Genomic DNA, 24226 nt, shown 5'->3' on the forward strand with positions numbered 1-24226 from the left:
TTTTTTCTTTTTTGTTTTATTTACAATTGTCAATCCTTTTTACACTTAAACGGCACTTGATTATTCTTCGTTTGTATTTAATCAACCACCCAACCAAAAACCTCACAATAAAACCAGTAACATTCCATTTGTTATTTCTTTTTTATTTGAATTGTATTTAACGCCGTGAAAGTTTTTTTTTTTAAACCGTTCATTGTTTTATTTTATTTTAGACATACGCTGTTATTTACGTTTATGGAGTTTTTACTTTTAATTCAATCAATTAAATACATTAAATAAAATCATTATTGACTTCTATCTTACTTCTATATAATTTAAAGTATAAATTTGAATGAAACCATTTCGTAGTCTGCAAACTCTTGGTGAACGAATAAAATGAAAGGTATCTTGTCGTAAGAAAGTGCATCCTTGAGTCTCGGAAATATGTTATCGAGTCTTCGAGTTTTCTCTGTGCAGGAAATCGATGTTGATAGCTCTACAATGCGATTTCTAAACATTTTCCAGGTTCAAACGAAAATCGTTCCTAACTTACGATCTTTTAGATAATATACTAAAGGAAGTATAAGCGCTAGAATTTGTGTTGAAACATATTTCACGTTTTATTTTATAGTTAACGTGACATATGATTAATATTCGGAAAGAGAGTTTATACTTTGTTCAAGGAATATTTCAGAAAGTTATACGGTTCGTTTCTTTTTTATCAAGTGGGATTTGTGTTTGTTTATAAAAGAATAAATTTTGTGGATGACACATCTACAAATATGAAAATCAAACATCTTCCACGGAAAAAAATTACATTTCTCGACGAATTCATGTTTTAACATTGTTCGTGTTCTCGAAATTAAAGTCACCGTTTTTCCATGAAATATCACAACTATGTATGTAAAATAATAAAATAAGAGAGTATTTTTCTTTCTAAATAACACAAGTCGCCTCGAGGCGTTGAAGACGATAGCGGTTTATTCAATTTACAGAAAATATTCCAGCATTCTACAAGGGCAACTTTGTTCACTATTTTAAATTATCATTCCTCAGGGACTTGAGAAATTTCACTTAAATGAAAAGGGTGAACGTGGTCTAACGAGCTACATACGTAATACATGGCAGCGATGCATGTAAAGGGAACAATTAAAGCTGCCTTGTTAACTTTGTATTCAGTGTTTTTGCCTTTTTACTCGAAACTGATAGTGTTGTCATTTTCGGATTAACTTTACTTGACTACTGTTATGGGACACTTTTAAACGTGAAAAAGCTCCGATAAAACATTTGCGACCTGAAGAGCTGAAAACAATCGGTTGGATGATCTCGCTATAGAGCAAACGTTCATTTTCGAATATTTAATGCAATTGAGACGACGCAGGTGGGGAACGAAAAATAATATTCCACTACAAACAATAGTTTGGAGCTCCATTTTTCAGTCATATTTATTGAAATTCTTTAAAAGCATTCCCCAGAATTTTCATCTTTATTTTTATGAACACAATAAATGTTGATCTCAAAATCCCTTGACGTTTTTACTCGTGGCTAAATATTATTTTTAAGATTCGAGCTTGTGCAGAATTGATAAAAATTACATACAACTTTTTGAAAAAGGAATCTTTATAATCCTCTGTTTATTAATGTAAACTAAAATCGTGCAATAAACCGCTTTGAATTTTTAATCACTGTTGAAATATATAGGCGTGCAATCCTACAGGCGAATGTTATAACTCTGTATAATACCAATAAAATACAGTTACTTTTACGCAAAAATAACAGTTCTAGACGCGATAATGTTTTTAATATGAAAATAATAATAATTGCAATATAAAATATCAAACTTGTTAAGAAACAATAATTATGCAATATGTCCCCTATTAAAAGTTTAATAAGTTGTTCTTCTAGCTACACGAGGTACTTCAAGTGTGATCAGAAAAGTTTAACGTTTTTTATTTTTTAAAACCACGCGTACACGTGCCGGTAAAGAAAGAACGTTAAAGGTTTTTGTACAGGAATAACAAGTTTCTTTCAGCACTACGAAACCTTTCAAAACCGATGCACCTGAAAGGTTATTAATTTTTTAACCAAAGACAATAGGTCTGTTTTCAATTAAAAATTCCTATAACGTTCCTGTTCTGTTCTAAATAACGTATTCAGTTATTTTGTTATAACAACACGTCACCAGCTGATAGACAATGCATGCTAAATTATTACGTAGAGGACGAGACTGAAGAGCAGTGGTTTTCCAACTGGTATTTTTTAAGGAATTACCAGATTATTTGTAGTAAGAAATCTACAAATTCACCAGACACGATATTTAATTATATCAATTTGGCCTAAAGCTTCTTATTGTTTCCACTTTTGCTCTTAATAACGTACCGTTATTTCGCTACAACAGCAAGAAGGAGCGTCGCTAGCTGAGCGAATACGCTTGCTAACGTGTGACGTAGAGGACGAGCCCGAGGAGCGGTCGTCGCCCGCTGGCTCGAGCGTGGACAAGTTCTCGAATAGCGATAAGTCGAGCGACAAGTCGTTCAACGGAGTCGACAAGAGTAACGAGAAGGCGTTCGGCAGCGGGTCGTCGAGCTCGTCGTCGTCGACGTTGTCGGCGCCGGTGCCGACGCGACGTCCCGATTTGGGGGATGTACATCAAGAGCCGCATAAGGTGGGTTGTTTTATGATTTATTTGATCAGTCATTTAGCAGATGTTCTTACTTCATTTAATTATATACTGAAAAAACATAGATGCTTTCGACCGTACAGTGTCTTAAAATATACAACAAAAATAACAGTAAAATATAACTGCATCTAAATTTTTCACCGAGCATTTCTACAGTGTGCGACTCTATGAGTTGTTTTTATACACTGCAACTAAAAATTTATCATCATTAAAATAATATCTTTCAACTCGATAATTACTTGATTATCCACATTCACTTTATTTCAACTCTATTTCGAAACAAATTTCCAAATCCATATCCTGAACGTTATCTGTCTGACCACAAAAACTTTAGACAGGGTTTAACTTTAAGCGCGGGTTCTATTTAATCTGGTTTTGTCGTATTTCACATAGACAACTATTAAAGTGACAGATCCCTGGTTTAAGGTTGTGTTTAAATGTTTTGTGGTAATACCATATAATTGTCCGCAGCCGCGGCCAGAGCCCCGTCGCCAGTTCCTCTCAACACTAGCGCCTCTCACAGCGTGTGTGGGCAACGCTCACCACGAGGGCTTCTACTACGTACCTCCTGGGAACACAACATCCAACACTGAACTGGACATACATGAGACTAATGACGCCCCAGCTCCCGACGTGGTCGCTGGGACACCAGGTGGGTAATACTAGACTAGATGTTCTTACTTGCTAAGGAAATTCGTCTTATCGCGGTAAGAAAAGCCAATCTTACTCTAGCTTCTTAATAATCACCAAACACAAAAGTCGCGAGTACCATACTCCAACCATAAATATCAAAACATAAACTTGATCCGTGTAAGAAAACAAATACCGTGAAAGAAAACAAATACAATTTCACATTACTATAATAAGGATATGATAAGGATACATATGTAAAGCTATTCAGAGATTCATAAAAAGCAAATTATAATAATATACCCCTCCAATCTCCATTTGTTTTCGTATCAACTGTATCAACATCAATGACTTGCCAAAAAATATAAATAACTAGCAGTCCGCCCTGGCTTCGCCCGTGGTACATATTTACGTTTTCTCTACATAAGAACCATCTTTGGACTTCCACAAACATTAAAAAAAAAGAATTATTGAAATCGGTTCAGCCGTTCACGCGTGACAACGCGAAACGGGTTTCATTTTTATTTGTATGTATATAGATAGATTTGATGTTCAAATATTTGTTGTAATTCTCTCGAGTAAATAAATTTCTTTGAAGTGTTATTCAGTGGTTTGTTTGTATCAATAACGATATTAAATTATGTTTGTTATGTTATTGAATTTTGGTAAAGTACTTGTATACAGAGCGCGCGTTTATGAGTAGGCGTTTGAAAGGCACGATTGCTATAAATACAAAGAAAATTCATTTGACATTTTCGTGTTATATAAAAATATGTGATGGTAGATTTTATTTAAAATAGCAGACACACGTAGGAGTGCAGACAAATTGTGGTTATTCTTCACGTACGATGTTCTATCGCGATGCTACAATTGTCTCGACTTACGGACAAAGACCGTATAATGCGTGTATTACTCCCGACTAGAGACAAATGTTTTTAGTATAATACGTCTTGCAAGGAGATTTCGTTTATTAAAACAAATACTGAATTACTACCACGTCTGTATATACACTCCTACTAAATCGATTCTCAGAAATATATCTCTATTGGATAATCGAATAATGAAAGGTCTAATAAATACAAGGTAGGGGTAATATTTACCTTGGGAAATATTTGTTTTATTTATCTACATATCAACTGTGTATCAACTATCAACATACATACAACAACATACCTACATATTAAAAAAAATTATTAACCTCTGTTCGTCTGATAGCTATAACCAGTTTTAACACGTAAAAGTTCAATTAAACGGTACACATAACGTCGATAAAATATTATCGAGTTTTGAGATGGACTTGAAAAATAGTTAATAGTAAAAGCCTAATTGTGTTGAGAATGGTCATAAAGTCATGCCAAAAACATCATCGAGGATGTTATATGATCTTTTATTTTACAATACATTACTCAGTCGAATAAAATCTGATTACGTAATCCATTTAGTAGTAATTTGCAAATGTAAAATTACGGCCTAGCAAATTCTATAACGTTTTGGATTCCGTTTCGGGAACAAAGCTGCTTGATTCATTAGGATTTTCATGAGCTTTGTCGAAATCAATTATTGGGAACTTGGTTATAACTCATACCAACTTGAATTCGAAAATACTTGGCTAAAGGAAAAGAGAATTATGTCTGTACGTCTTCAAATATGTATAATGTACGCTGATGCAGTCCGGTATTTCTTTATTTCAATTTCAGGCTTCGGTATGAGTATTGCGAATTGCGATATATATTTTATAAAGCTCGAATATTTGATTAGTTATTTCGAATATTTTGAAGTTCTCTCGATAAATTTTTAACAATAATAATGAACGTATTGTATCCTCGTGGAATGTGTCTTTGCAATGGGAGCATTAGAATTATGGGCTCATGATGATGATTATGATAAATACTGAACGTTCCATGATAAATTAAAAAAATATATATTAATTTACACTTTGTACTTATAAATTTATAAACTGAGACCGTCCATTTGTTGAAAACAATTATTGTTGTAAAATAATCTAACCTTTGCGTTGTACTTTAATTATTTGAAGTTTACAATTGTGTTTATTCCATTTAAATTCAAAATTGTTTATTCTCGACAAAAGCATTCGCTATTCTGTACTTAATTCAAAGATCAAAGTATGCGTCGAAGTTTAAACCGATGAAAATACTTCACGGTGTGCGGTAAATACAAGACCTCCTGGAACGCGCGGGAATTAATTTAAAACTAGTCTTATTCGTTCAGGCTCTGCGGCTACATCTAGTGATTTAATATTTCCTTTGTAAGCTTCACTTTTTAATTACAACCTGCACGTTCCAAGGTGCAACTAGAACATAACTGCGGGAAGAGATTCTAAGAATGTAAATTGTATGCATTTAAGATTTGCGCCACTTTGCTTTTAGTAATTGCTTAATGTCTTCTTTACGTTTTACAAAGTACAGTGAAACAGAACCTTGCAATTAATGTATGCATAGAATAAGATTGTAAATAAAGTTTAAATAATAAAGATTTGTTTAACATTAACTTTTACTTTGCATAATAAATACATAGGTATTATGGTATAAGATAGCTATAGATAAATGATGGGTGATTAAGCGAATTAATAATTTGCTATTGAATTCGCAGCAAATGTAACGAACCACTAATCTATTGCATTGAAGCGCATTCGTGGAGCGATCCGTTTAATTACTGCTCAATACAAGGATCTGTAATACTCGATGGACTCGTCTGAAATGATATAATCCGACCAAATTCCTATTCCGACGTGAACCAAGCTCTTCGATTAACAATTATTGGATGAATGCGATTTATGCGCGTATAGATTGCGTATTTAATTATTAAATCGATCTACTACAAAAATACTATCCAGTCTTTTCATCCGATTAAAAGTGATATAATTCGTATTTGTGATACGTAGAAACGAAATTCTGAACGAAATTGAAATACAACCTATTAGCTTCTCATCTACACTCTCTATTATAATTTTACCTCAAATATAATATTGTCAATCAGAAGATAACATAATATAATAATTTGGTTCGTTTGATGTGAATAAATACTTTCCGCATTAATACGCCGTAGGCGTACCGCCTTATTTTGGAATTGAATTTGAAATGTCATATCAAAATTGATTCTATTATAAAGGGCCAAGTTATATTTTGTGATGTAATGGGTTTTGATAAGGTTCTGACGTCTTAGACTTATTGGTGACAGATTGATATAGGAAATTAAATTTTATTCACTAGGTGCTACAGACGATGATAGTTTAGCAGCGTTTGCGCGGGCATCGGCGCCGCGGACCGAAAGGCTGCGGCAGCGGTACGGGCAAGAGTCGCAGCCTGTTAGTAGTGACGATGAACATGATGACTATGGTAAGTTATTTTGCAGTAGAAATATAGTTAGAACGTATCTGTTTATTTAATTATATCATAATTTAAAATGAGTTACCAATAAAATAAAAATTGGCACTCTTGTTTTGTGTTTCAGTACTTACATAATTATGGTTGGTTCTAATTTAAGGTTTGCCTTAACTTACCAAAATATAAATCAAAATTGTGTTCTATTTTTCTTCTTGCTTACGTACCTACTTAAAGCGTACCTGCTTACGTACCTATATGCAAATTATTAACTTTACGTTCCTTGATTTGCAAAAAGATTGTTAAATTAATCGAATATTTTTTATAACGCCCCAGCTTACGCCCAATATAGCACTGGAATATTTCGAGATACATTTTCGATATAATGAGCATAATGTAGGATGGATGTATTGTGTATGTTTCGTATGAATTAAATATTCATATTCTTTAGTATTTCATGTATTTCTTTTATATATTGTATATTTTTACGGACACGCAGGGAATTCCATGCTTAATGTTCAAAGGCTTTTTCAAATCAATCCTTATTTCCGGCGCGTCTCTGAGCAACCAACCAACGCACGTTTCACAATACGACAGTACAATATAAAATATAATGCTACATTCATAAAAATGCCAATAATATATTATTTGATCTCGGAATAATTAGCCTTATGTAACATAATACAGATCGAATACTTCACGTTCAATCTTCTTCGATATACAATACGTCGGAACATAATTGATCGCCTACAATGATGTAATGCGGGCCGATCACGGAGGGTCGACTCGTCTTCCACTCGTCTTTCTTTTGCACTATCCATGCAGGAAATGTATTTCTTACTTTGAGTCGTAGGAAAAGTGATCGGGCAAAAGGACAATCGAATAATTTACTTTACAACTCTCTCGAAGTCAACTAACTAATTAACTTCTCGGTGACCCTGATCATTCTTTAGAATCGACTCTTTGTTGTTTTTATGTTCCAGTTCTAGACGAGATAAGATTTCTCTTTCGATGTCACAAAAACCGTCTTTGTGCAAGCTGAACATTTGAACAGATCAAATGGATGTCTTTTCATCGTCCGATACTCGATCGAGTCAAATCACAGATACAACTCAATCTAATTTTATAGGAACTCTTTTGTAACTTGCCTGGTTGCCGCATGTCGCAATGCTAACAAATTAGAAAAGTTTTCAAATGGTAAATTATTAAGTATTACCTACATTTTTAGAAGCGAGTTTAGATACACAGAATTAATGAAGTAAGTATTAGACATAATTACTTTTCTAGGGTAAATGGCTAGTTAAGCCATTTCTAGTAATTCTCATATTTAACAGCGTTAACAGGCTCGAATATTGTAAATATTAATTAAAGATTTATTGAATTTTACTCATAATATCAATTCCCCTAACTACTTGGCGAATTGTCGTCAATAACTATATTCACATTATTCCATATCAGAATTCGTTAGTTTGATTCTAACTTTACTTTGCCCCGTTTTATCCGCTGTTCTCCATCGCGTTCCGAACTGATTTAAACTTATAGGTAACACACTATACAGCGCGGTCGAATTCCAACTAACTTTTCAAGGAAACCTGTTTGACACAACTTTTATAGTTCTTTTCTCAGCGCAACTTGCTAACAAAGTTATCAAATAGGGATTAGGACTTTTTCATGTACACACCAGAAACAAGAAGGTCTTAATGCTTTTAAACTACGTATAGGTTTCCACCGGCGGCCAGCAGTCCGCGGTATAGCGGTGAAGCAACAGCTGGGAGCCTCTGACGACATGCTGCAGCAGATGCAGAACGAACTGCAGCCCACGCCCAGTTCGACGCCCATGCAGATGCCGTCGCACGCTTGCCAGCGGACCACTAGCGCGAACTACGCGTGGCCGTACTACTCGGAGGCGAACTTGAACTCGCGGCCGCAGAGCAGAGCCAGTGTTAATACTAATTGGTAAGTTTTGTTTTGTTTAGCTAATTGTTTGTTAAGGATTGGTATAGGCACAGAATAATAACTAGAGGCTAGCTACAAATCAAAGTTAGTAGCTAGTCCAATTTATTGTTTCTTTTTCTTTACCTATAACTACTAAGAAAATAAACTTTACTAAAAGAAAAAGAAACAAATTTGATCTCTGTGCTCTGTGCTCTCTTGTGTGTTGAATTCGTCTTTGATCCCAAACGCGGTTTTACTATCAATAAAACATCGACAAATATTTTGATAAAAATTCATGAGGTAGCATGGAAGTGCGCCGAGTCAGTTGTTAAAAATAAATAGATTTGTTTGTATTGCAACGAAAACACATTCTATGTTATAGGTTTATAAATTTTTTGCTGTTTTTTACACTATACCAAAATAAATAAAATGTTTTTATTTGATTTTGTTATAAAAATGTGGTTTACTATTAGTTATTATACGGGCAGCTGTTTTAATGATCACTAAATTATAATGACGCACATATGATACAAAGTCTATGCATATTTGAACAAAGCGTCTTCGTGCTCGAGCTAAAATTCGATGGCTGTCGGCAGTCGTTAAGCCAAGTCAAACATATTGGATGCATTATTATTAACAAGCGCTGTTAGTTGAACCGGGACAAAGGCTAAAGAAATTAGCCTGTCATTCGAGAATAATGACGCTGTACACTGGTAAAGGAATTTTCATAATCGTTTAAGTGGTTTTTGTCTAGCTTTTGATGAAAATGAATACAAAATGTAAAATTTTAGCGCATTTAAGTTTTTTGTTTCACAAAGCCTTGAACTATGCTCGGATATATTTACGTCGCTGGATGCACGTATTTTTTTCGCAACAAAACGTTTTTTAGTAAAAAGTGAACATCCGCAGTTGCGCTGTCAAATACGTAATCAGAGTCAATCCGCGTGTGAAACCTTCCGGATCCGCACTAGGGCTGAAAACTGAAAACGTTCCGTTACAATAAAACTGGCTCGTTTTGTATCGCCCACGCAAATGGCCTATGCGGGAAAGAATATGGGTTAAACGGGTATTAGAAGCGTAGTAGCTGGTGGAATTGCGAAAATAGCATGTTATTTTTATTCTGCGTATATGCTTCAAGGAAGAATTGTTCTATTGACTTTATTAAGAACTCTATATAAGTTATACTGCTAATATATTCAATATAATAATTGGGTTAAAGTAATTAAATACTGAAAGCATTCAGCTTGCCGATATAAAGTTACATGTAGACCAAACAACCTGTGTCCATAGTTTAAGCATAAGAGTACACTTCGATGTTCAAACTGGGCGATGTGTTTAAACCAATTTAAACAATTACTAAATGCTTTACTTGTGTGCCAAACAATGGAACCTAAAATAAATTTTGCCTTAATCCGATATAAATCTCCACTGAATACAAACTAACAAGTTTTAAGCTTTATGCTTTTAGTGTGTTATGAAGCTGTTGCGTTAATGTACATGTGCTCTTATTATTACTTTGTAATAGTTTTAATGTTAAATTTAAGCAGTATACAGTAAAGTTTGCTTTGGATAATAAAGAGCACTTTAATTGGCGCATTTTTAAGTAGAATGCTCCATTTTTGATGAGTAGAATAAATATTTTATAGCAGGTGCTTTGCTATTATTGTCCTATAGTAAAACGAGTCATTTTTGTGCCCTTAAAAGGGACACACCCCGGATCAATGGGACAGAATGACTTGCACTTGACAAGTATACCGAGATTACTAGACATGTTTTTCAAAAAAAACGTAGAATCATTCCGTACATACATACCGAACATTTTCGTAATGACTTTCAGTTTACGAGTTGTTTTAGTTTGAAATAAATAAATGAGATAGCAAAATATTTTGTTAAAACAAACTTCCAAATCGTTTTTCCCCTCGTCCAGAATAACATCAATTTGTAATTAAGGTTTTGTTGATTTCCAACTCAGAGGCACGAATTTAATGAATATTTTTTATTACGAGATATATTTTAACCTTATAATTAAGTCCCGTAATCCCGTTGGTGCTGGGCTAAAAAGCGACAAATACTTACAGAGTTAGTGGAGAGCTTCGCCGCGGATTGTGTCAAGCTTGCGCCGGAAAATTTACCTTGCGCTCTTAATACAGTTAAAACCCTGATATACAGATAGAAAACTCCTACGATATTCAATTAAAAGCAACGCTGAGCCGACGTATATGAAACTAGACTTGAGTACAAAATAGAAAAAGCCAGTTTTGCAGCAACTACGTGAAGTAATCCATTAGACTCGAGTGAAACGCTTTGTATTATTTGTTTTACACATATCAATCTACTTTAGCTACGTTCTATTAAAAACCAATAAATAAGCGAACATTTTTAAAATGTAAACGAAGAGAAGTCAACAAATATGTGCCCATATTTTATTTATTATAACGTTTTCTACGAATCAAAAAGTTGTTTACAATACAGGCGTTTAACTTCAATTAAGTGAACCGGTTAGGGTTGTACGTGCGGTAGTACATGCGGTATTGATAAAAATAACACGATTCTCCGAAAATAAAAAATGTAAATGTGTTTTATTGAAAATAATATTTCAAACTCCAAACTAATAACTTGCCATCGATTTTGCTTAACATGTTCTTTGACACATTTTAAGGTTTTATTAGTGAAATTCGAGACTAGAGCTTTGAGCAAATTGTTTTGGGCTCTTTGAGAATCTGATTTCGAAGGTATAATATGAAATACTTGGGTAATATTTGCCTTGGGTAACTTCGACCAAAGTACTCAATTTAGCTATCACTATGGCTGAAACATGAGCCTTTTCTCATTTAATATAAATTGACTTAATAAAATAAATTTGAATGTATGTATTCGCAAATTATAATATGCATAAAACTTACGAACTTAGATGAGTTCATATTAGCGATATTATCTCTTGAGATTAAAATTAATTCAGTCCATGCGTTGTTATAATGTATAATTTCTCTGACATAATCCGTTATAAGCGGTAATTACAATAATATTGTGAATCTTAATCGGAACCTTTTATTTTTATTATATATATTATCTTAATACAAAGATCATTAGGATAAATAAAATATGAGAAAATAATAGGTATGTTTCTTAAATAAATACAAAGGTGTTATAAGTAAGTATAATAAAGTTTTGATCATAGCGTCTAGAGTCTAGACAGTTTGAAATGCGTAGGTCGTTGTCTCCAATTAATTCGATAATACGGTTCAAAAAACTGGCTTATCTTTTAATGCGAGATAAAAGTGCCACGTTTATTACTTTTTAAACCACACATTTTGTTCACAGTCGCTAACAGCTTTGTCTCGTATTAATAAGATTCATATGAAAAGTTTTCAGGCGGTAGTAAGCGTGATATTTTAATGAGTTTTTTATTAATTAGATAATACAAACGAACATTAATTTAGGCCGTTATATTTTTAATTTACCACAATTAACCTAACGTACCTACGTGTTAATTGAAAGTAATGTGTATAGGTCTACTGCAATTTTAATTAAATTTATTATACCTCCGCAGTCCGCACGTGAGCAGAAAAGTTTAGTTCAATTTTCTTCTTCACAGCGATAAAAGGAAGTTTATAGGAGACGATGAAAATAATGGACGTATTGTTTAATAAAAATGGAAGATGCTTATAAAGATGACATTGTAGCCATGTAGCTAAGCGATTGTTGCTCGCTCGGGTTTCAAGGACGGCGTTTGTGTGCGCAGTACTCAGTCTCGGCTGCTGGGACATGATGCAAAACGTTTTACTATTTTATGTTTTAAATTTAAACTAGCTTACCGCCCGCTGCTTCGCCCGCTTTGTCTAAAACCATAATTTATTAAATTATATACTAAAACCTTCCTCTTGAATCACTCTATCGTATAATATTTCAGACGTCACAGATTTCGGAAAATTCATAATACAACATTCATATTATATTAAATTTACTGCAAAAAACCTCAAAAAAGGCTATATTTCGTCAATATTGCCTAAACATCTAAGCATTTGTAAAATCTGCCAAACGCTGCGTTGAAAGTTACTTGTATAATTATTGTTTAGATATTTCCACGCTGCTTCACGTGAATTTATTTATATTATAAGTTAGCAATTTCAACACGATTCAACATTTTTTGTGTTTGTTTTTGGGAAAAACATAACCTATATTATATATACCTGTCACTTTAATTTCTATAAAGTTCTTAGTAACTTATGTACCTATAGATGTGGGGAACTTTTATACTATTTTGTCAACATTTTTCCTTTCCATACAGTATTTTTGTTTTGATGCGAAATAAATAATAAAAAGGTAAGCCTATATCGATGACGATTCCAAAGTCTGCTAGTAATTAGTTATTTCAAGTGTAAACCTTCCAACTTCCAGTCTACGGACGGACAGTGAGACTTACCTTTCCAATGTCCATTAGGCCTATACACTAAATGCGCTTACGATAAGCTCTTCAAAGGATCCCGTACATTCCGGGTTTCAAGTTAAATGAGTGTAATGCCTTAGTACCTATTACCTACAGGTTGGCAATTAGAATTGTCGAGACATCTGTAATTTGTGAATTATTAAATTGATTATTTTTATATGTATAATAAATTCTATAAAATTATTAATAAAACCGGACTAGGCTTTAATGGATTTGATCTAAGTACACGCTTAGCCTTCCTTTCTTCCTTTCTCCCAGTGGAATTGGAGTGGATAAAAATATACGATGTTATCTTTCGTTATAATGCTAAAATTTTTGCTACACCTAATTGAATATGAACGATGTTATACTTTGTTAAGATATAGAAGTCTCTCCGTACTATAAAGATATCCTCGTATGTAAGTAATAGCGTACTTTGTCCATTATTATGACGATATTTTACGGTAACTGCTCAAAAACACAGCCATAACTCGCGTAGATGTCTCACATTTCATTCCTTTCAGGTCTACGAAATCTTCAGATTACGTCACAGGTCGACAATGCAGCACTACGCCGGTGCCCCAACAACACACGGACGCATGTTACGCACACGCTCAAAACATGGCCACGTACACACACTATCAACAACATCGGCAACAACAGCAACAGGAAAATATGTACAGAAATTGTTCTCTCTACGCAAACATTGGGTGAGTTTTTCTCCATGCTTAAGGGCCTCGCTAGCGAAGAGTAAAAACGATCCATCTGTTCAGAACGTATCTAAATGTGGATCAAAAAGTTCGACACACATAACGTGATGCGTTCTAGTTATATAAATTCTAAAGTGTATATAAGTAACTCTATTTAGAAACGTATTTCCTAAAAATAAAAAGACGTGTGGCACTCGGGGAATGCCGCGGTAAAGCTATTGCATGCTATGCCTTCAAGCCACACCTCCGCCCGTCGGAGTGGGGAGCGTGAGGTTTTTTCGTTACGGAATTTCTCGATTCGGTCCCCACGCTCAAGGCCCGCGATTTCTATCGCTATAGCTTCTGCTATGCAATAGCTTAAAATAGAATAAAACTTTCCAAAAGACGAACAAAAATCGAGATTAAAGTGAATCCCAAATGTCAATGCAACGGGAGCAAATAAACCACAGCGTAGCAATTTGCAGAAGTTAAACCAATAACTATTCTAAAATTACCATGTAAAGCGTTAATTACTGACATCGCGTTGAACGCATTTAGCTCGCGTCCAATAAATTTCCTGCTAATATAACGCGAGTTTCCGCTCAATGATGCGGCGGTGTATTTTGCACCGGGCGTTATGGAGAAACCTTTTCAGTTAGTTAACATTGTTGTTCTTAGGGATCCGTATCTAAAGGGTATAATTATGTTATTGCAATGATGGTTCAGTGGTGAAGATTTCGGACTTCAAATCGATAAGCTGGGGGTTCGAGACCAGGCGAGCGTGCAGGACATAATTTTTTTTAGCATCCCAGCAGTGAGAAACCTTAGAGCATTAAGGGAACGTATATGGGCTGATGATGATGATCAAAACGGTGCTCTATTAATAATACTTGTTTAGGCTATCTGTTTCTTCGTCACCGACTGCATCTCATACAGTGACAGCAGTAACAGTTGAAACTTTAAAAAACAGTGTATTTCTGTTGCCACTATAACAAACAGTACTATGATAGATAAAGTTAAGCAACGGCGAGCACGGCCATAACTTAAATGTTCTTTTTTAAAGAAATATGTTATTTATATAGAACAAAAAAAATGCTATTTAGCTTAAAAATTAAAAAAAATAACAATAAATTTTTTTTATTACTTTAAGATACACGTCAATTATACATTTTACATGTCCTTATTACTACGGAACCCTTAACCATTATGAACAACTCGCACATGACGTATATTGCGTCACTTCCAGTTGTTCGGACAGCAGCCAAGAGCTGTACAGTTCGCAAACGAGCTCCGAACAAACGTCACCAGTGCGGTCCCGGTGCAGGCGGCCGGAGTCACCGCCGCCGATCCGCAGCCACCATCAGCTGCTGTACGTGCCGTACAGCTCGCACTACCACTACCAGCACGAGTACAACCAGCACTGGACGGGGAATGACTGTGAGTGAAAACACTTTTGGCTTTCTTTTTTTGGCGTGATAAAACGTTTGGTTTTATAAAAGTGTTTTCTCGTGATAAAACCTCCTTACCCCCTCTTAAGTTTATGCAGATATCATGTTATCACCGCTTTTACGCGGGAGCCACAGCTTGCAATTACAAAGACAGTCTATCTAGGTTTTCAAATTTCATTGTTTGACATGTAAATGGTAAAGTGTTATTTCGAAAACATTAAATTTTAGTACTGAATATTTTATAAATCTATTTTGAAAAGTAATTAACTTAAAAAAGTGTAAACCCAAAAAATCCAAAATACCATTAGATTTCGTTAAAACACAAATTAAATTAAACTTGTATCAACTCAAATGATTTTATACTCATTATTTAAAGTATACCGTTGATTAATGTTTCCTCATTTTTGCAATAGAAATCATAATACTAATAAATAGAAATAATCAACTAACCTGACCTGACCTAAAAAAATTGCAGATTGATGAAGCTATTGAAAATAATAGACTGATGACTACACACTACCCAGTATACAGTATAAACGTATATCAAGTTTCGCTTTCATTAATTACTTAAAGTTTTTCTGGCGTTCCATTATACAATTATACAGGGTGTCCCACTGTTGGTATACTAACATCAAAGGAGCTTATAGTTTTGCATACGCTGATTACGTAAAAAATACTTATAAAATTCCACATGCAGTTTTTTTTTCAAATAGATGAATTCTTAAAACTCTATGTATACACTATATACCCATAACAAGCAACCCGCCCAGATTTGCTACCAGCACGTGACCTATCGTTTAAGATTATGTTTTCATAGACAAAATGCTCACATTGGCGAAGCGGTATTTGCCGGCTGCGTGAAGCTAGAGAAGATAAACATGGATTTTCAGGAAAAATTTAGCGAAAATTATTTGATGTAATTTTGTTGTTTAAGTGTTTTTTTACCTGATCAGTGTATGCAAAACTACAAGTCCCTGTCGCTTAGTATACTAATAGTGGGACATCCTGTATATTCACTATTAAACTCCGAACTATAGTAGAGCCATTTTAATAGGCAACATTTGACAGTTCAACAAAATTCAACAACGTAACCTAGGAACGACGACATAGAATAACATGATATTTCATTTTGTTAGAACTGCACATTTGCTTAACTTTTTTCAATTACGATTACATATTTATAATAATAATGACCGATACAAGTAATTTTAAGATTTCATTTTACTGATAAACCATCCTAAACATAATAAACAATTTCTGAATTGAAGAACTGACGTCGCTACAATTTTGTGTCAATAAACCTTTTTTCTTTTTAAATACTAGAGACGTTACTCTAAAAATCGAAATCTGACATCTAGAATCGAACGCATTGATTACTTGTGAATAAAAATCATCATAAATTAATAAATTCGATTGACAAATGTTTCAAATCCGTATCGATTAATAGGTACACTTTAATCGATGTTTTTAAGCAGGTTACCTCTCTTCGAAGATAAAATTGATAGACGTCAAATGTTGCCTATTAAATTGGCTCGACTATAGATGTACGAATTTAATGATTAAATACTTTATAGAAGTTAAAGTAGCGAAACTTTTGAAAAGTTCTTTGACAAATGGCAAAAAGAGCATTTAAGTTTAATTGTCTTTTAACTTAATAAGAGTATAATCAAGTAAAGGATCGCTTGAAAATTATATCTTATTCAGATACTTACACGACGTTATGATACATTAAAAAAAATCAGGTTTTATGAAATTAATTATGTATCATTATTGAAATTAACTTAGTGAGTATTATAAGAATAAAAATAGTGATTTATTTTAACCAATTTATTTATTTATTGTCCCTTGTGGTTTCATAGAAATAATATATTCTTATTAATACGTGTGTACGTACGTGTAATATACCTACTCGAAATCGTTTCTTATTATTCCCCAATGTAAACCAGAAGCTTAGTATGTGATTTGTCTCAATTGACTAATTAATTTCTTGGTAATACAATTATTGTTTTTGTAGGTTGTAATTTTTTAAATGATAGTTAAGGGGAGTCCCTTCAGCGAAGCGGAGTAAAATTGGTTTGCAAGATCAAATTTTTCATGTATTTGTATTATATGACGCTTTTAGAAAAAAAAATCAATACACTTCAAGATATTGCCTAAAAAGTGTGCTTATTTGTTACACAACCACGTGTATTTTGCTCGATCATATAAAATCATAAAAATAGGCTAAAATAAAAATCGAAACCTAATCCTAAATCATAAATTTCATTACTAAATAAATTATGTACTTAAATTTATTTAGTAATGAAATTTATGATTTTGCAAATAATTTTTATATATAGATATGTATTTTGATGTACATACTGCAGAAAACGTGGTAAATTTTGGTTTTCAACTGAAGCCCTGTAATTATTAAATACCTACATATTATATCTCAGAACTTAACGTTGCCACGCGTTTTCTTGACAAGCCGACGCGACGCTAGGAGCGACTCGCGCAAACGGCGCGTTGAAATACCTCGCCTTAAATTTAAAATTATTTTATCTCCTATTTTAGAGCGGGGCCGGCGACTATTTATTGTGTACATTTGTTTATAAACCGACCTTTGCTTAAATTATACGCAGGCTATATTTTAAGATAACGATGATAAAAATTATATACATCATGTTTTTACCTATTTCATAAATTTTGAACGGACTGTGATAATATATTGTATTTTAAAATATTCATTGATATTTCGACGCATTGTGGTACTATTTTAAGTAAGAAATTGATAAATCGACCATTTAAATATGCGACCAAAAATTACTTTCTTTTTATTTCATTTATTTCAGATAAATTTAATATCCTTAATAATTTAAGGTGTTACTAAAATGTCGTTTAAGTGATAATAAATTATAAATTTGTAAAATAAAAGTGACAAAATATAATTATGATAGATACATTTTTATACCAATTCACAAACATTATTAAATATTTATTATTTTACGAATATAGATTTATCCTTAAATTCTTACTATCTGTAATATTTTTTTTATAATTTATACTGAAACTATGTGTTTGTGTAGTAGTGTTAGGTATTAAAAAAAGTTAAAGTTACTCTATTTCATGTAATAAAATGTTCGCGCTATAGACGGTCGCATGCAGCAGCCATACTACCAACAGCAGAGTCGAAGCGGGGCCAGCACGCCGCAGCCCGCGGCGCCGCAGCCGCAACGCGCTCATTATACACACCCCTTACAATTACAAGTGAGTATTTATTATTATTCATAGCTGTTATTTTTGGAACGAAGTTCTTTATCATTGCGAAAGATGGCTAAACGGAATTGCGACGTGCGCGTGTTTCACTGTCTGCCTCTCTCTCCTCTCTCTCTCTCTCATAGAACTTCGTTCCATCGGATGTGCCTTGACACCTCTCAAGTTTTTTTTTTTTTTAGATAGGTAATGGATTTTTGAAGCATTTTTTCTGATACGATCAACGTCATTTTTCATTCGTCATTCGGACAATGCTAAACGCGTAAAGTTTAAACTTTAAGTTCTTTTTATTTAGCTGAGCCGTTTTATTTTTATTTGTTGTATAAATTTCTATAGTTTTTTTCTTTAACGAAGGAATAATCTCATGACAATAAGAACAGAACAAAAAATAATGTGTGAAATTGGTTTGGGTGGACCTTTTCACACATGATGCCGTGACTAAGGGAAATAGGGATAACTTGTAAATAGGTTTTTTGTTTTAGTAGTTTTTGTGAGAATACGGAACATGGTGGCCAATTTTGAAAGTTTTTTTATTAGTGTCTTAGGGTAACTATTTTAATATATTCAATAAAGTTAGGCAAACTTTAGTTCGACTTTATAGTAACTAACTAGTTAGGTACATACTTAAAAAAAAATGATCATCGACTCGATGTAAGTACTCAGTGTTTCGTAGGTACCTATAGCTAATAGCAATGAAAAAAACAATGCAAAAATTTATACTCCAAAATACATATTACATAATTATGATCATAATATAGTTAATCCGTTGCGAATTAATTAATATCTTAATTATGGTACTTATTAAAATATTGTAAAACGAAGTCTGCCTTTACTAGATATAATTATTATTGTTACCGATCTCACTAAAATCCTCAATTTCATTACAACGCGCTGTGGAGTTAAATTATAAAAGTAATCTCAGTTTGCAATTCGTAAGGAACTGAACGTGAAGAGTTTCAAAAAGTTCACAACATTGTAAAAGTTAACTATTCATCTAAAAAAGTCTTTAAAACGTACGAGCAACAGACACAGCATATTAACATTTTCCGAGGTCCAGAAAACTACAATTTTAAATTAAAAAAAATCGAGAACAGTAGTTTTACCCGAAATTTTCGCCACTGCGGACATAATTGGTTCAATTTTAATAACGATCCAACAGCGGGAGTGTCGAAAATTGTACAAAACATCACACGTAATTGTTGTTAGTATGAAAATATGTGTATGAAGTTCCCATCCCGACTGTAGTACATCTCTCCATTTTTGTTACTATGTATCTACTCGTAAAGTTTAGCTATTAGGATTGCTTTTCTACTACATACTATTTTTACTTTCCTTCAGCGTACAAATCTTCATAAAATTTAAAGAAGGCGCTCTGACCAGAAATTTTACGCATACTTAAAATTTAAATGCTTGAACTTCTCATATTTCAATGCACAATAACCGTTTCCGCGTAAATCTTTGAAGAAATTCTAAAACTCTTGTCCATTTCCCGTCCGTGGTCGGAAAATATTTTAAAGAAATTTCAAATATAATTCTAGCCTAAGTTCTAGAAAAACATCGACTTTTACGCATTACTAAAACCTTTACTTTGTTTCAAAGTAAACTTTGATCCTTTTCCTCAAAAAAAGTTCATAGAATATCCAAAAATCTTATCCTGGATATCGCATTTCAGACGATCTATTCAGGAAACACTTTTAAGAAAATAAAGTTCAAAACTACGTGCAAACTTATACATTTGTTGACTTTTGCGTATACCTCAACGCTTCTAATAAATTATGATGATGAGTATAAATTGTTGCTTTTTAAGAGGAGGCTCCCTAACATAATACCCTCCCTAACTAATACCGCTACAGTGCTAGACGCTAACACAGCTGTAATAAAGTTGAATATCGCGTGCGCTCTTTGATCGCGTTCGAGCTCAAAACTAAATCTCGTAAATCTCAATTCTTACTTCGTTTATAACTAAAGCAATAATTGATCTAGAAAAAAATATCTTGGGATTCGATAGTAAAGTATATTTTCTAATTTCTTACTGTCAACATTTATTTTAGACATAAAGTCCAAGTAAATCTTTTAAAAATGTAATAATCCTTAAAAAAGGCATAGTTACTTTTTGAATAAAAAATGAATCGAGTGAAAATGTTACACAACGTTATAATTTGCATTACAAAAAAAAGTTTGTAGAATTTAAAACAACTGGTCCAAAACATATTTCACGAAATCTGCGGTGATTCCTACAGGTAAACATAGATTTTCACATATAATGATCCTATGCACTTCAACTTTCCCACTTTCCCCGGTTACTAATAAAGTTTGTAGAATTTCCATAATCTTCATTTTAAAAGTCTTCTTCTTATTCACATTGTCCCTCCAAAAATCTTAAAACAACTTCCAAAAATGTTGTGCGTATCGTGTTCCAGACTCTCTGCCCAGCGCCCGCTAGATACCGGACAGTGCCCGCGCCGCAGCCTGGCGGTGGAAAACAAATGATCTGCTATTCTGAGAAGGTATTTTCTATGTGATAATTTTTTTTTCGTTCATGTTTTTTTTTTGGTAATTTTTGTGTGTTGTGTATTTTTTTTGAACTAACTAATTCTGATTTAATTCGATCGTGAAAAGTTTACAATTAATATCTATGTAAAAGTAAAAACTTGTAAAAATTACAAATCGCTATCGGCATCAATTTGTCCAATTCGTTAGTTTTCGTACAACTGCTGTAAAACTTTTTCTGTTTAATAAAAAAAATATGTTCTTTATTCTACTTCAAAATTACAATAAAAACAAATTAAGTACCTCCCGAAAAAGTTTAAAAAGTTGGTAGTCGGTTACCATGTTTATTCACAAAGTGTACTTAACAAATAATAAAAACCATAACATAAACTCGAATGTAGTTAAAATGTCCTAACAATTCGAATATAAACCAAACATGACCAATAAAGTGTAAAATTTTCACCAAAAAACAAATCGCAAAACTTTGTAAACGTCGCAAAAAAGATCGCGCAAAAGTTCGTAAAACGCTCAAAACTTATTAATTTCCATTACATTCCATGTATTCCACTCATAAAAGTCATAAAGAAACCAAAAATGACGATATAACTCGCAAAATAATTTTTTCCGCAAAGTGTTTACAACTTTAAAAAAGTTTACTATTATCGTAAAGTTCAATGAACTCAAAACTTTCACCACGTGTTGCGACGGCGCACTAACTTCCCGAGCACGTGGGTCTATTTATAGCCCACTATTTATAGCACCACCCATCACCCCCTCAATATATTTACTGGTGCAACTAACGTCATCTATATTGACTGAGAGAGAAAATTTTCAGCGAACCTAGCACAGCCTTCAGTCCTTGCAAACTGTATCCTAGGATGCACTTTACTACGAGCCGCCTAGATGGCGTTCTGTTTGGTCCTCGATGCAAATATCGCCACTACGTATTACATACTTTAAAACATAGAATGCACTCAAATCAATCTGTTACATTTCAAGTTTAATCATCAATTGGCAATATATTAGGTATAATTAAAAATATCATTTAGTGAGCTTTTTTATAGCTAAAAATATGTTAAAAAATCAATAGTATTAAATGCTAAACGTTGTGGAATTTTATTCGCTTTCAAAGCTCATTATTTTTTTTAATCATTTACAAAAATTAGTTGTATATTAATAAAATTACACACTGAAAATGAATAAAAAAACAAGAAGCATTTTTAAATTCTTAATGTTAAATTTGCAAATACCAATGGGCAATGTTGTATGATGATAGTTTAGTTGATGATATTAGATTATATTTATAATATAGTTGATTCGTTCTATTTATTATAACATTTTTGTTTTATTCATCGCATTTTTATTGAAATTAAAGCCATTAAGTAATGTATCATTAGAATAAAGTAATTAGGACATTTAATATCATTTTAATTTCTATGATTATCGTATCCTATCAATTAAATTTAAAAATAGCGTTTATCAAATTCTTCATTTAACACATAATATATAAGAGTTAATTATAGGTTATAAAATAACAATTATAATAATTATTAATTATGCATTATTGTTATATCACTAGCATTTATTTTTTTATAAATAACTAGATAAAATAAATCACATAGAATTATTAAATTGATTCCAGCTATCAAATTTAATTGAATATAATACTTTTTATCATGATCAGCCCGTCTACGTTCCCAACGTGAAACACGGGTCTCCCGTAAGGGATAGATTTTGTGACGATCCAATTCAAGTCGATTTTCATATTCTATTTCTCATAAGGTTGCTTAACTTATTATTTTTGTACACATTATTTGTAAAGTTTTAACCTAGAGATAGTTAAATCAACGTTTTTTAATCCATAATTTCAAATCATGAGTTAAGAAACACATTCTTTGTTACACATTCTTTTTAGAGTTTTTAACCCTTCTGTGAGAGATAATTTGTTTTTTAATCCATAATTGCGTGAATTATGAGTGGCTTAAGAAAAAGTTATACATTCTTTGTAAAGTTTTTAACATAGAGATAAATAAAAAATTAATAATCCATAATTGCCTGAATTATGAGTGGGTTAAGAAAACTTGGTTCCCGGGTGTAGGTGCCGCCGCCGCTGTACCAGCCGGCGCCGGGGTCCCCGTCCCGCGCGCGCACCGCCCCGGAGGGCGCGCCATCGGTAAATGCCCCCAGTGCTACTTCGCCAATGGCCGTACCACCAAACCCTATATATTATGCCATGAATGTCTGATAGGAATAGGTGAGGCGCATTTGTTCTACGGTTGCCACCTACGCCGTGGATGGACGCTCACGGCTTTGGGTAGTATAGTTTAGAGCTAGAATATATAATGATCTCTTAGAAGTATTATTTCAAATACTATACATAGGGTTTGTTCAGGGGGGTCACTTTGGTGAACTGTCAACACTGAATTATGTATACTGATAATTTTCAGCGTAGAATATGACAGAGTCATTGACTATAATTTAGTTCAGCTTTAGGGAGGTCACTTCTGATCAAGTTCTTTCGTTTAAAGCAGTATAATTTCTAGTGTGGAATATGATTGAGTCATTAATTATATTCAGTATTATCATTTAGTTCAGGTTCAGGTGGGTCACTTTGGTGACTTAAAACCGTATAATTTCTAGAGTGGAATATGATAGTCATTAATTATAATTTAGTTCAGATTCAGGTGGGTCACTTTGGTGACTTACAGCAGTATTATTTCTATAGTGGAATATGACAGAGCCTATAATTAATTATTTAGTTCAGGTTAAGGTGGGTCACTTTGGTGACTTACAGCAGTATAATTTCTATAGTGAAATATGACAGAGCCATTAATTATAATTTAGTTCAGGTTCAGGTGGGTCACTTTGGTGACTTACAGCAGTATAATTTCTATAGTGAAATATGACAGAGCCATTAATTATAATTTAGTTCAGGTTCAGGTGGGTCACTTTGGTGACTTACAGCAGTATTATTTCTATAGTGGAATATGACAGAGCCTATAATTAATTATTTAGTTCAGGTTAAGGTGGGTCACTTTGGTGACTTACAGCAGTATTATTTCTATAGTGGAATATGACAGAGCCTATAATTAATTATTTAGTTCAGGTAAAGGTGGGTCACTTTGGTGACTTACAGCAGTATAATTTCTATAGTGAAATATGACAGAGCCATTAATTATAATTTAGTTCAGGTTCAGGTGGGTCACTTTGGTGACTTACAGCAGTATAATTTCTATAGTGAAATATGACAGAGCCATTAATTATAATTTAGTTCAGGTTCAGGTGGGTCACTTTGGTGACTTACAGCAGTATTATTTCCAGTGTGAAAAATGATAGAAGTCGATTCGTACTGTCAC

The 24226-nt window shown here is 33.2% G+C and overlaps 1 protein-coding gene across 3 annotated transcripts in view; it reads left to right on the top strand.

The window, feature by feature from the left end:
- The window catches only part of LOC123705367, a 94536-nt gene that overhangs the window by 65360 nt on the left and 4950 nt on the right, over positions 1 to 24226 (top strand). Inside the window, exons 8-16 of one of the 3 annotated variants that reach the window (XM_045654110.1) lie at positions 2378 to 2644; positions 3131 to 3311; positions 6520 to 6645; positions 8352 to 8586; positions 13516 to 13701; positions 14927 to 15117; positions 18259 to 18374; positions 20801 to 20887; positions 22969 to 23124. In XM_045654110.1, the coding sequence (XP_045510066.1) occupies positions 2378 to 2644; positions 3131 to 3311; positions 6520 to 6645; positions 8352 to 8586; positions 13516 to 13701; positions 14927 to 15117; positions 18259 to 18374; positions 20801 to 20887; positions 22969 to 23115 (1536 nt within the window). In that variant the 3' untranslated portion in view covers positions 23116 to 23124. The remainder of the gene's footprint in view (positions 1 to 2377; positions 2645 to 3130; positions 3312 to 6519; positions 6646 to 8351; positions 8587 to 13515; positions 13702 to 14926; positions 15118 to 18258; positions 18375 to 20800; positions 20888 to 22968; positions 23125 to 24226) is intronic. The other 2 variants (XM_045654111.1, XM_045654112.1) reach the window with 2 other exon arrangements.

The sequence above is a fragment of the Colias croceus genome, chromosome Z (genome assembly GCF_905220415.1).
Source record: "Colias croceus chromosome Z, ilColCroc2.1".
NCBI classification, from domain to species: Eukaryota; Metazoa; Arthropoda; class Insecta; order Lepidoptera; family Pieridae; genus Colias; species Colias croceus.